Source organism: Pelophylax lessonae (assembly GCF_965119305.1).
Source record: "Pelophylax lessonae genome assembly, chromosome: 8".
NCBI lineage: Eukaryota > Metazoa > Chordata > Amphibia > Anura > Ranidae > Pelophylax > Pelophylax lessonae.
In genome coordinates this window covers 25,262,669-25,276,025 of record NC_138775.1, presented here as the reverse complement: position 1 = coordinate 25,276,025, position 13,357 = coordinate 25,262,669, and the positions used below count along the sequence as shown (strand labels likewise).

At 47.5% G+C, this 13,357-nt stretch overlaps 1 protein-coding gene across 1 annotated transcript in view; it reads right to left on the bottom strand.

Moving 5' to 3' along the window:
- Positions 1–13,357, bottom strand: part of SLC25A20 (solute carrier family 25 member 20) — an 85,449-nt gene that overhangs the window by 49,273 nt on the left and 22,819 nt on the right. Inside the window, exon 4 of the mRNA XM_082266594.1 lies at positions 5,512–5,602. Within this exon, the coding sequence (XP_082122720.1) occupies positions 5,512–5,602 (91 nt within the window). The remainder of the gene's footprint in view (positions 1–5,511; positions 5,603–13,357) is intronic.

Sequence of the window (13,357 nt, the reverse complement as noted above, 5' to 3'; positions counted from 1 at the left end):
TAATGCAGGGGTCTTCAAAACTACGGCCCTCCAGCTGTTCAGGAACTACAATTCCCATCATGCCTAGTCATGTCTGTGAATGTCAGAGTATTACAATGCCTCATGGGATGTGTAGTTCTGTAACAGCTGGGGGGGCCGTAGTTTGAAGGATCCCTGCCCTAATGGATGGTTCCCCTTCCCCTCGTTCTGGTGACAACCCTAAAAATGTTCAAATCTTCCATCATTTTTGGTCATAGTGATTCAGCAAAGGCATTTGTTATATTTCTTTCAGTACAGATTTAAAATTTGCATACGCTAGCATTGCTAAACCACATTGTTATTTGGAGTAAAGAAAAAAAAACAAAAAAAAAAACCCCCACACAAAATTAAAAAGCACGTGATTTCTACATCTTCATATGAAGATTGCATGCTTTGCTCTAATAGGAGCGATGGGGGCGTTTCACAGTGACTGTGCTTTTATGATCATCTTATCCCATCGCAATCCCACCAGATGGGGTCTGTCTGATTGAACACCTCTTTTGCAGCCTCTATGGAGGCTGCAAAAGGGGTGTCCAATCAGACAGACCCTATCTGGTGGGATTGGGATGGGATACGAAGATCATAAAAGCACAGTCACCGTGCACCAAAGCAGGAAGCAGAAGTTGCAAATATTGCTGCCCCCATGTACAGAATTAAAATGGGTACAGTACATATCCAGCCATGAGGTCTTTTACTCCTCTTCATTACTCCATCCACCTGCCTGCCATGCTGGGTCAGGTCCGTTTGCACCCGTTAGCTCCCAGGTCAGACACATCCAGTTACCACCCATTGGAGGTTTATCATTGGGCTCCAGCATTATCGATTTGTAAGTATTGAGTCCCTTTGTTGGATTCCTTGACCATTTTATTTATTGGTTCATCTTTCATTTGCTCCAACACTGTCATATATTTTCTCTCAGACGTGTCTCTTATGCATCCACTCTTGAAAAAGAGAGTACAGCTCGTGAAACGCGTCGGGATCAAGATGCAATACTGTATTAGCAACAATTATGTAACCTACTATGTATGTACTCCTGTTGATGATCAACATGCCTTGTAAATGAGATTGTATTCATTTTTTATCAGTACTTTTACTCCAATCATGTTTACCGTTATGACATTTTCTTGTGCCATCATCATATGATGTTACGGTTTACACTTCAATAAACTGTGATTCATTATATTTATTTCTTTGCATCTATCTTTTATTGCCGACCCCACATGCTCACCTCATGTAAAGTGCCGGGGTCATTCCCTGTTTTGTGATTGTAGGTCTTGGCCCAACTAGAGAGAAAGGCTGACGGAAGCTATACAGTGCTGAAATTATCATTGAAGGAGAAGAGAGAGAATATCAGGGGGATAAAACAATATATTTGTAGGTTTAACTCTAAAGAGGTTTGATGCAATTTGGTCAGCTTGGCTTGATCATGCGAGTTCGGTATTGAGGTTTCAAGGCCCTTTAAGATATAGTCGTATTGTTAATTTTATTAAAAGTGTGGCCCAAGAAGTCCGCAGAATTATCCAACTGATGACCGAATATTGGCGCTTTTCCACTGCATGGAACGGATCGGTTTGGCTCGCTTTGGCGCTTTTCCACTACATGGTACGGCTCGCTTAAACAGTACCACCTCGGTTGTGGTTCCAAGCGTTCCGTACCTATACCATATCCCACAATCCTTTGCATGCAGCCTTGATTGTTTGTCACTACTAGCCAATGATTGGTCAGAGAATAGTTGTAATCCCACCCACTTACTACTTTAGTGGAAAAGCAAACCGAGCCGAGTAGAGCCTATACAGTGCTGAAAGGTGCCGACTCGTACCACACAGTGGAAAAGCAAACCGAGCTGAGTAGAGCCTATACAGTGCCGACTCGTACCACACAGTGGAAAAGCAAAACCGAGCTGAGTAGAGCCTATACAGTGCCGAAAGGTGCCGACTCGTACCACACAGTGGAAAAGCAAACCGAGCTGAGTAGAGCCTATACAGTGCCGAAAGGTGCCGACTCGTACCACGCAGTGGAAAAGCAAACCGAGCTGAGTAGAGCCTATACAGTGCCGAAAGGTGCCGACTCGTACCACGCAGTGGAAAAGCAAACCGAGCTGAGTAGAGCCTATACAGTGCCGAAAGGTGCCGACTCGTACCACACAGTGGAAAAGCAAACCGAGCTGAGTAGAGCCTATACAGTGCCGAAAGGTGCCGACTCGTACCACACAGTGGAAAAGCAAACCGAGCTGAGTAGAGCCTATACAGTGCCGAAAGGTGCCGACTCGTACCACGCAGTGGAAAAGCAAACCGAGCTGAGTAGAGCCTATACAGTGCCGAAAGGTGCCGACTCGTACCACGCAGTGGAAAAGCAAACCGAGCTGAGTAGAGCCTATACAGTGCCGAAAGGTGCCGACTCGTACCACACAGTGGAAAAGCAAACCGAGCTGAGTAGAGCCTATACAGTGCCGAAAGGTGCCGACTCGTACCACACAGTGGAAAAGCAAACCGAGCTGAGTAGAGCCTATACAGTGCCGAAAGGTGCCGACTCGTACCACGCAGTGGAAAAGCAAACCGAGCTGAGTAGAGCCTATACAGTGCCGAAAGGTGCCGACTCGTACCACGCAGTGAAAAAGCAAACAGAGCCGAGCCAAGAAGTGCCGAGTGGAGCGGAGCCGGTATTTGCAGTGGAAAAGTGCCATAAGTTATCCCTGACGGCCCTGCCTTCTTCTTGCTCCATTGCTCCGCAAGCTCACCAACACGATAAAAGACTTCTGTTGTCTGCCACCTTACAAATGCTGCTAAATCATGTATTAGCCTCCCTTGGAAGGCCACAACCCCGCCCACGATCTCTATGTGGCTCCAAAGGGTGAAATCGATCAATGACTTGGAGGACCTGGTACTTACCGCACTGGGTAGAAGGGAACAATATACCAAAACTTGGGAGTGTTGGAACTTGTTTGTACTCTCGGATGAGGGCCAGACCCTGAGTGCTGGTCCTGCTGATGACTGCTGAACGATCGGTCATGGGGTCACCCGTACGGGACGCCCATTTTCTTGCCCCCCTGTCTAGGTTTCTCTCCCCCTCTGTCCTCTCTCCCCGTTCCAGTGGCCGCTTTGGTCTCTCTGCCCCCCCTATGCTCCCCCCCTTCCTTATACAGCAAAAAGCATCTATTTTCCCTATGGCAATCATATTTTGCATTCATATACATGCTTGGTTTTGTGTTCCATGCACACCGTTGTACTTTTTTAAGATAACGCTTTTGATCTTGTGCCACTGTTCTGAGATTTGCTACCCTGATAGTGGTATCTGCCATTGACATGCCTTTCTCTATGTACGGTTAAGTGAGCACTTATTGTTTGTATTCTGTTGCTTTACTTTAATGCTTCCGATTTTGTACCTTACCATATGCTGGTTTATGCTGAGTATGCCTCATGTTTGTATCTGCCGTTTCTTACTTTTAATAAAGAATCAAGATTTTGAAAAAAAAAAAAAAAAAGTGGGGCCCAAATGCAAAGTCAAATGTAATTTTTTTAATTATTTGATAGCATTCAGGTATGCTCTATATATATGTAGGTCTTTTTACCCCCCTCTTTCTTTACCCACTTAAGCCCTGGAAGCTTTTACCCCCTTAATGACAGGCCATTTTTTGCGATCCGGCACTGCGATACTTTAACAATTTTGGACTTTTCATTTTTTTGGGGGGTTTTTTATTAGTAATGGCAGCGATCAGCGATTTTTAGTGGGACTGCGACATTGCGACGGACAGATCGGACGCCTAACTGACATTTTTGACACTTTTTGGGGGGCAGTGACATTACTACAGTAATCAGTGCTAAATAATAAGCACTGTTACTGTATAAATGACACTGGCAGGGAAGGGATAATTGTGGGGGTGATCAAGGGGTTACGTGAGCTCCTAAATGTGCTTGTTACAGGGTTCATACACATTTTCACCAATAAAATTCCATGACTTTTCCATGACTTCACGTAAATATTCATGACCTAATGTTTCATGAAATCAGAAGTATCTGAATTTAGCCTGGTATCAACTTCCTGCAACCGCTTTACAACAGGGGCTGAGCACTTAAGGAATAAGCAGTACAAGGAGTCAAACCCTGTTTATGTAGTTATAAGCAGCATGCAGATAGGAAGGGAGAGCAGAGTGACATATGAGCTCACCACTGTGCTACTTCTGCTCTCACTGCCCAGTCACAGGCTAAAGGAGGTATAGGAGGACCTGGGCTGAATGATACTGATCTTCAGTCAGATGACACCTAGTAGCAGGGGAACCTCAGTAATAAATAGGTGAATTTTGCAGCAAAAAGTATTTGTATTCTTACCTTCTAATGGGCTCTTCATTTTTATCTTATTTTTGTTTGGTCTGCTTTAAAGATGTGTCACATGCAAATCTTAACCACTTGCCGACCGCCGCACGACTATCTACGTCGGCGGTCAGCCCCTCACAGGCAAACTAACGTAGGGCTACGTCGCTTGCTTGTGAGGGTCTAGGGAGCGAGCGCGCGCCCCCGCGTGGTCACGGACCCCCCCGCGCGTGTGACCAGCTGACCCGATGTCCGCCGGCCACTCGGCGATCGGCGGGGGAGAGGGAGAATGTCAGGCAGCTTGTGTAAACAAGCCACCTGTCATTCTCCTCGCTGTAAAGACACTGATCACATGGATCTACTATGTAGATCCGTTGATCAGTGTCCTTACAGCTCAAGCCACAGCCAATCACAGTAGAAAGCACGCCCCTAGGGACACACACAGCCCCTCCCTCCCAAATAAAGTTAACCCCTTCACTACCAGTGTATTTTTACAGTAACAGTGCATATATATAGCACTGATTACTGTAGAAATGTCACTGGTAACCCCAAAAGTGTCAAAAATGTCAGTCAAGGGTCCGATCTGTCCGCCGCAATGTCGCAGTACCGCAAAAAAAAAAAAAAAAAAAAAAAAAAAAAAAAAAAAAAAAAAAAAAAAACGCAGATCGCCGCCATTACGCGTTAAAAAAAAACCAACAAAAAATGACAAAAATCTTTCCCTTTGTTAGTAAACGCGATAACTTTTGCGCAAACCAATCAAAATACGCTTTTTGCGATTTTTTTTACCAAACATAGGTAGCATAAAACAAATTGGCCGAAAATGTTAAAAAATTTTGATTTTTACATTTTTTTTGGGGGGAATTTCATATAAAAAAATGTGAAAAATATTGCTATTTTTGCAAAATTGACGCTCTTTTTTTGTTTATAGCGCGTGATCAAAAAAATCGCACAGGTGATCAAATACCACCAAAAGAAAGCTCTGTTTGTGGGAAAAAAAGGACGCCAAATTCGTTTATGTACAGCATCGTACAACCGTGCAATTGTCCGTTAAAGTCACGCAGTGCCGAATCGCAAAATACCCCCTGGTCGGAATGGGGGTAAAATCTTCCGGGGCTTAAGTGGTTAAAAACATTAAAAAAAAAGACAAGAGATTCCTTCGATCCTGTACTTAGGTCTGTGTCCTTACCTGTAATAGACACTTAATCCTCTCCCCGGGGGCCATGATACCAGTGGTGAAAACTCCCGACAGCATACCTGCTGCAAATAGCTGCGGATACCTTCAAACAAAATATATAAAAAAACTTAGATGTATAAAAGGAGAGAGAAGCAGGACAGATGTGCCTAATGTAAAGGGTCTACAACGTCAGGCTGATCCAATCAAATCTAAGAAAAATCATCCTCAATCAAGCTGAAAAAGTTCCCAGTTGTTTTTTGATCACTCGCAGCCAATCGCTGCATGCACAGTTACATGCGAGCGGCCACAATTAGCTGCAGGAGCCGGCAGCCTCCCATAGCAAATCGCCAGGAACACCCACTGGGGTTCTCACATGTAGTCAGTGTGAATGTGGCCTTAAAGTGCCCTTTAAGATTTGGACAGAGTAGGTCAAGCTCTTACTCCTAAAAAAAAACGTGGGTTAAATCTGCCGGAACCCTGGATTATTATATGTTAACAGTACAAAATGTATCATTCAATGGTAGAATAGTTGTAGGACTATGGAGAACCTGGCAATTGGGATGGCACTTTCTACACACTGAACCAGCCTTTCTCAAACTTTTAAACCACGGAGGAACCCTTGAAATAGTTTTTAGGTCTCAGGAAACCATCACTTAAACTATTGGACCTGCAGCTCATGGTGCAGTAATATGATCGGTAGGATGTAAAGAGTTTGATAGAAGAGTAAAGAATATGGTTTACTTAATAATCAAGCTCTGGGGTTCCTGCTAAATAATGAGTATTTATTGAGCAACCTGTGATGTTCCTCCAAAAGAGGGTAAGAGTTTGTAGATCATAGTGCTTCTCAAGGAACCCCAGTACCATCTGGATGAACCCCAAGGTTCCCCCTCTAGAAATCTCTAGAGAGACCCCAGGGTTACCCTCCAAGCAATGTCTAGAGCAGTGGTTTCCAAACTTCGGCCCTTTGCTGGTCTTTCTCCAGCCCTTGGGGCACCATTCCATTCACCAACACCAACAATGGGGCATAATCCCTGTTGCTGACACAAACAATGGGGTACTATTCTACCACTGTTACCATCAAAAGGTTACAATTCCTTCCACTGACACTAATGATGCTGCACAATTCCTTCCATTGACCTCAGCAATAGGGCACCATTCCTCTCACTGACATTATTAATGGGCACTATTCCTCCCACTGACACCAACGAAAGGGAACAACTCCTCCCACTGAGGCCAATGATGGGGCAAAATTATTTTCATTGATACCAACTATGGGGCACGGTTTAATGACAATATTTGGCATCATTTACTTTCACTGGTCGCCAGGACATTTTATACTCCCAATGGCCACAGTCTGGCTCCCCTAAAGTTTGAAGTACAGTCAACTGGGGCTTTGTTTAGAAAGTTTAGAGACCCTGGTCTAGAGGAACACCAGGCTTCCCCCCCCCCCCAAACAACCTCTAGAGCAGAGGTGTCAAACTCAACTTAATCGAGGGCCACATCAGCATTATGGATGCCCCCAAAGGGCTGGTTGTATCTGTAATACTAGATGTCCAGAGTATCCCAACCCCCTTACGTCAGATGTCAAGAGTCCCTCCCAACCCTCCCTTACATCAAAGTGCACCCCCTTACCTTGTGTTGCTGCTGGGAAGAAGCTAGGGACAGAGCTGGGAAGCAGAAAGTGCCGGGTCTGGGAGGAGGCCTGAAGGAGCGCTGGAGCTCTACTGCAGCTTTAGGAAAGGTGCGAGGGCCACATGAAATGGTCTGGAAAGCTAGATTCGGCCCACAGGCCTGGTGTTGGACACATGTGCTCTACAGGAACCCCAAGGTCCCCCCAGCAACCTCTAAAGCAGAGGTCCCCCCAGCAACCTCTAAGGTCTCAAAACTTTATAAACAAAGGGACAGTTTACTTTAGGCTTTAGGGTGGGCCAGACTGCAGCCATTGGAAGAAGAAAATGTCCAGCATCAGTGGGAGTAAACAATGCCCCATCTTTTGTGTCGGTGAATGGATTTTTGCCCCTTCTTTGGTGTCAAAGGATGGGAAGACTCATGCCCTATCTATGGCGTCACTGGGAGGAACTGTGCCCCATTGTTGGTGTCATTGGGTGGAATTGTGCCTCATCGATGGTATCATTGGGAGAAATGATGCCCCATCCTTTGTGTCAGTGGGAGGAGTTATGCCCCATCGTTGGTGTCAAAGGATGAAATAGTGCCTCAAGGACCGGATTAAAAGCAAACTAAGGGCTGGTTTAGAGACCACTGTTCTAGTGGAACCTCGGGTTTCCCCCTCCCCCCCCCCCTCCCAGCAAACTCTACAGGAACCTCAGGTCTCCTCCCCCCCTCCCTCCCCAGCAACCTCTAGAAGAAGAAGCCCAGGGTCCCCCAGCAACCTCTAGTGGAAGCCCAGGGTCCCGCCCCCCCAGCAACCTCTAAAATGACCCTCAGGTCCCCCCTCCTACCCCAGCAACCACTAGGAGCACATGTGTAAAACAAAAGGCCCACAGGCCTAATGCAGCCCTCCAGGCCATTTCATGTGGCTCTGGCACCCTCGTCTCCACAGTCAGCAGCAAAGAGGAGGTCAGAACTCTTCTTACAGATCCTGCACCTCTCTGTGCAGCCGCAGCACCACCTCATCCCCAGCCCTCCTCTGGTCCTCTTCCAGACCTTGCACTTTCTGCTTCCCAGCACTGCCTCCAGCTGCTACCCAACAGAAGCACATGGTAAAAGGGGTGCACTGTTATGTAAAAGGAGGGGGGGGGGGGTGTTCTGGACATCTAGTCTCACAGATACAATTGGCCCTTTCAGCACGGCCATAATGCCGATACGACCTGCGATAAAAACGGAATTTTTGTAAAATTTTACCTGTAAAATTCCTTTCTCTGAGTCCTCCGACAGTCGCCGCCTCCTCTAAGTCATCACTGTTGGGTATTGACTTCCGTTCCGCAGGAACAGCTAGGCATAAAGACTTAGTCAAAAGAACAAAGTCATTTGCATCATTTACTTTCACTGGAGCTCGTCCTGCAAGGTCCGGAGCTTTTCCTCCGGCAAGAACACCTTTGCCTGAGCAGAGTCCAGAATCATTTCCAGATAGGGAAGATGAACTGATGGAGACAACGTCGATTTCTGAACGTTGATGGCCCATCCGAACTACTGGAGCGCCTGTACCGTGGCGGACAGATCGCGCACTAGGTCCTGGCTGATACGCGATCTCAAAAGGAATGGACGTTTTAACGTGCGCCATATTTCATTAACCGTGTAATGAAACTCAGCGGGCCAGGAAAAAACCTGCGCCGACTTGCGGGTCCTGTGCGTCCCAAATGAGGACACAACGCCCGGAGGACTGGGCTCATCCTCCAAATGCAGTGTTTCCGTAACAGAAACAATTAAATCAACCATGGTCGCCCGCTCTGCAGGCGACCCCGGGGAAGAGGTATTAACCCCTTCCACCTCTGCCTCCCCCTTAGACCCCAGCGGGTCCAAGGATGAGCGAGACCCTGAAAGGGGCACGCTCGCAGCAGCAGCCATATCACCATTTGAATCAAAGGAGAGAGACAATCCGAGCCTCTTTTTTAGCAGCACGTTCAGCCATCAGCATTTCTATGATTGACACCAAGGACGCCACTACAGCGTCCAAAACAGGTCTCAGAGGGGCCACAGGAGAATTGGGGACCCCCAGAGTTGGGGGGGGAATATTCTGTCCCGATAATCCATTGCTCAAACGACAAACAAAGTGCAAAAGAAAAAATTTGTACTGCCCCTTTAAGAGCGCTGCGGAGTGCGCAGCCCACCGCTACAGCTACAGTGACAAAAGACCCCCAAACAGGAGAAGACAAAAAAAAATGGATTTTTGTAAAATCTTACCGTAAAATCCTTTTCTCTTAGCTCATCGACAGACGTAGTCCTCGGTGATACACCACCTTCGGGTTATGTTACCTCCGCAGGAGCAGGACTAGACAGGAAATTAAAAAGCTCTGGCCACACCCTAGGGGCAGTCCCAGAGGGTATATCCTCTCTCTCTCTGCCTCAGCAAATCAGTTATGTGAAAAAGCAGTGCTTAGAGAATTTAACCCAACCCAACTCCAAAACAGAGGGGCGGGGACTACGTCTGTCGATGAGCTAAGAGAAAAGGATTTTACGGTAAGATTTTACAAAAATCCATTTTTCTCTAGCGCTCATCGACAGACGTAGTCCTCGGTGATACACCACCTTCGGGACGTCCCAGAGCAGTATCACAACTGAGGGGTGGGAAAATGGAAATCAAATCCCAATCTAGAAGGCCCAACCGGTGCCAACTAGAAGTTTACAATGCTCATCCTTAATGATGAGACTCAACAAAAAAATTTTCAAACAGAAAAAAACCCTCGAGGTAGACCACCGGTCTCCTCAAATTGCGGCCTGCAAAACCTTGCGGCCAAATGAGGCATCCGCCGATGCCGTCACATCAATTTTATAGAATTTTGTAAAGGTATGTACCGACGACCAGGTGGCCGCCTTACATACCTGGACCACTGACGCCTGATGGCGAAAGGCCCAGGAAGTACTGAGCGCTCGAGTGGAGTGCGCCCTAACAGGGAACGGAGGACTCTGACCCTTAATAGAATAAGCCTGTACCACCATCTGTCTAATCCATTTGGCAATGGTTGCGGCAGATGCAGGCAAACCCTTTCTGGGGCCATCCGTGATCACAAAAAGTGAATCCGTTTTACGGAATGATTCCGTAGCTTTCAGGTATACCCTGATTGCCCGAACCACATCTAAGGAATGCAACGCATGTTCCCGATGATGCTTGGGCTGAGGACACAAGGAAGGTAGTACAATATCTTCATTCAGATGAAAATCTGAAACCACCTTAGGAAGAAAAGATGGCTTAGGATGAAGTACTACCTTATCCCTATGAATCACTAGGTATGGGGACTGGCATGATAATGCAGCCAGTTCTGACACCCTGCGAGCAGAAGTAATAGCCACCAAGAAGGCCACCTTCTGGGATAAAGTAAGCAAGGGAATCTCCCTGATGTTTTCAAAAGGAGGTTTCTGTAGAACCGACAAAACCAAATTAAGATCCCAGGGCGGTAAGGGCGCGCGGACTGGAGGAGCCAGGTGCCGCACCCCCTGGATGAAATTCCGCACCAAGGATTTGGTAGCTAACGGCTTCTGAAAGAAGATTGCTAATGCTGAAACTTGACCCTTGATGGTGCTCAAGGCTAGCTTCTGCTCAACCCCTTGTTGCAAAAAGGCCAATATTCGAGACACCGAATAGGTACGTGGAGGAAATCCTAAAGATTCGCACCACGCAATATAAGTCTTCCATGTGTGATAATAGACTTTGCTGGAAGTCGCTTTCCTTGCTTTAATAAGGGTAGGAATGACAGAAGTAGACAAACCTCTGTCCTTCAGTACTTGGGTCTCAATGGCCAGGCCATTAAAACCAGCGACTGTAAAGCACGAAGGTAACTTGGTCCTAGAGACCACAGACACTCCCTGAGACGAAGTTCCCACGGAACGTCTGCGACTAGCATGTCCAAGTCGGCCAGGCCGGCTTGAGGAGGCCAGCCTAGAATTTCTAGGACCACTGGCGCTGATTGGATCTGAACCAGGCGTCCCTAGAGCTATCTGGCCCCGACCATCCGAGAAAGTCTGGTCGTTTTCTGTTTCCACACATTTATCAGATACCTGATAGTTATCAGGAAAGGTGATCTTTTCTGGTTGAACCTCAGGGACCGAAGTCACCCGACTAGAGGCTACTTGGCCTATCTGTTCAACCAGATCCGATTCCTGTGAGGTATCGGGACTAATCTTAGGAAAAGGTAAAGGAAAAGATCTTTTCAGGGAACGGTAATTACCGCTTCCTGTAGTACTTAAATGTTGGAAGGGAAGAATCGCACCGGTAGTAGTGGTTGATGCTCGATCTAATGTCCTGAATACCGGTGAAAACGTCCCCCCACCCTGAAACCGGGTGGGGGCGCACCTTCAGGCTGTGTACTCCTTTGCTTCGGGTTTGGCTGGGTTGGTCCCCTTCTTGAACCCTCCTGGAGGAGTCTTGCCTTTCCCGCTAGTACCAGCCGGGCGCCCTTTATGGGCGGTAAAGAAAGGTCCTCGCTTGTTGCGAGGTCCCTTAGCTTTTGCAGCCTGTGGCAAGAAAGTGCTCTTGCCCCCAGTGGCATCCTTAATGATTTCATCTAGGTTGGCCCCAAATAGACGATTCCCCTGAAAAGGGAGATTGGTCAAGGTCTTTTTGGAACCTAGGTCAGCTGACCAGCATTTTAACCACAGCACACGTCTGAGGATCACTGCTAACTTAGATGCATGCCCTAATAAGGGAGTTGTGTCCAAGGCTGCGTCACAGATAAACCGTAGCCCTTGTATGATCTGTTCCATCAAATCAGATGTCTCCTGGGGAATATCTTTTCCCCTAAGATCTTGGCGTACCATTTTCGCCCATTCCGTAAGTGTCTGGGAAACTAGACCAATAACAATTACTGGTCTAAATGCTGACCCTATCAGAGAAAAGATAGTGCGGGACTCTGCTTCTATCTTTCGATCCACCGGATCCTTAAAGGACGAAGTGTCCTCCACTGGGATAACCGTGGCTTTATTCAGCCTGGAAATAGGCGGATCCACGACTGGTGGTACCGTCCATTTCTTAATGATGGATTCCTCAAACGGATAGCGTCTAGCAATACGCTTGGAAATAGTAAAGGTACGTTTAGAATGCTCCCATTCTCCTTTAATCTGATTACCCAAACATTTAGGTACCGGAAAAGCCTTCGCCATCTTGATGGGCTTATTAGTACCGAAAGGCCTCTCTGTTTCAGTTGCCTCTGCCGGTAAAGCCTCAAGTTTTAAGGTTTCTTGCACTGCCACAACTAGTGCGTCCACCAATGCTTCTTCCTGAATTATAGCAGGAGAAGAAGCGTCCTCCTCACTGTCTGAGGGGGCTTTACCTGGGATAACAGCCCTTGCAGAGGAACCTGCAACTGCCGTGACCATCTCTGAATCTGAGTCAGAGGTGTCAGATGGTATAGGGGTAGGCGGGGGTCGCTTCCTTGACCCCCGTCCCTGACAGGCCGCCTCCACCCGAGCCACCATAGACTCCAAAATTGCTGTAAATGATTCTATACTCTGTGCACCGGCGGGTCCCGAGGCCCCCTCGAGGGAAACAGGTGGGGGAATATGTGTGGCAGGGTCCATAATAACTCCAGTTACTTCCTGGATAATATAATTCAAAAGAAAAAAACTTTTTTTTTTTTTTTTTCTGACCCCCAGCGCCACAAAAAACCCCTTAGTGTTACCTGCTAGGGATCCCTATCGATCGAGAGAGAGAGAGATAGACCCCCAGGCTCACCACTTGATGCTCAGAGTTAAACTGCAACAGCTTACAGCGCTGTCTTGACAAACAGGAAGTCTTTTGGCTGGCTGCCCAGGAAGAAGGGAGGCGGCTCCGCCCCTCTGCACGCCTTCCGGCGCCTCCCCCAAGCTCCACGAGGTGTAGGATCACCTCAAACATGGCCGCCCCCATGCTGGAGACACGAGGCTACGCCAAAATGGCGGCTCGTGCGATCCAGCAAAAAAAATGGCGGCGGCCTGTGCTGACTAGCGGTGTGCTGCAGGGCACACAACACTCTCTCTGCATGGGGATATGGCGTGGTTGGCGGTACCGGCCCTGGCGGACCGCATGGCCGTTCGGGAGGCCTGCTAATAGCTGGAGATCTGATTTGGAAGGCAGTCTACATGTCCCTGGCTTCTGACTGGTAGGTAGCTTATACTTAACCCATAAGAGTCCCAGAATGCCACAGATTACATCTTTAAAACATGTATACAATAGATTGTTAGCTCCCAAACCAAGCCTCCTGGCTTT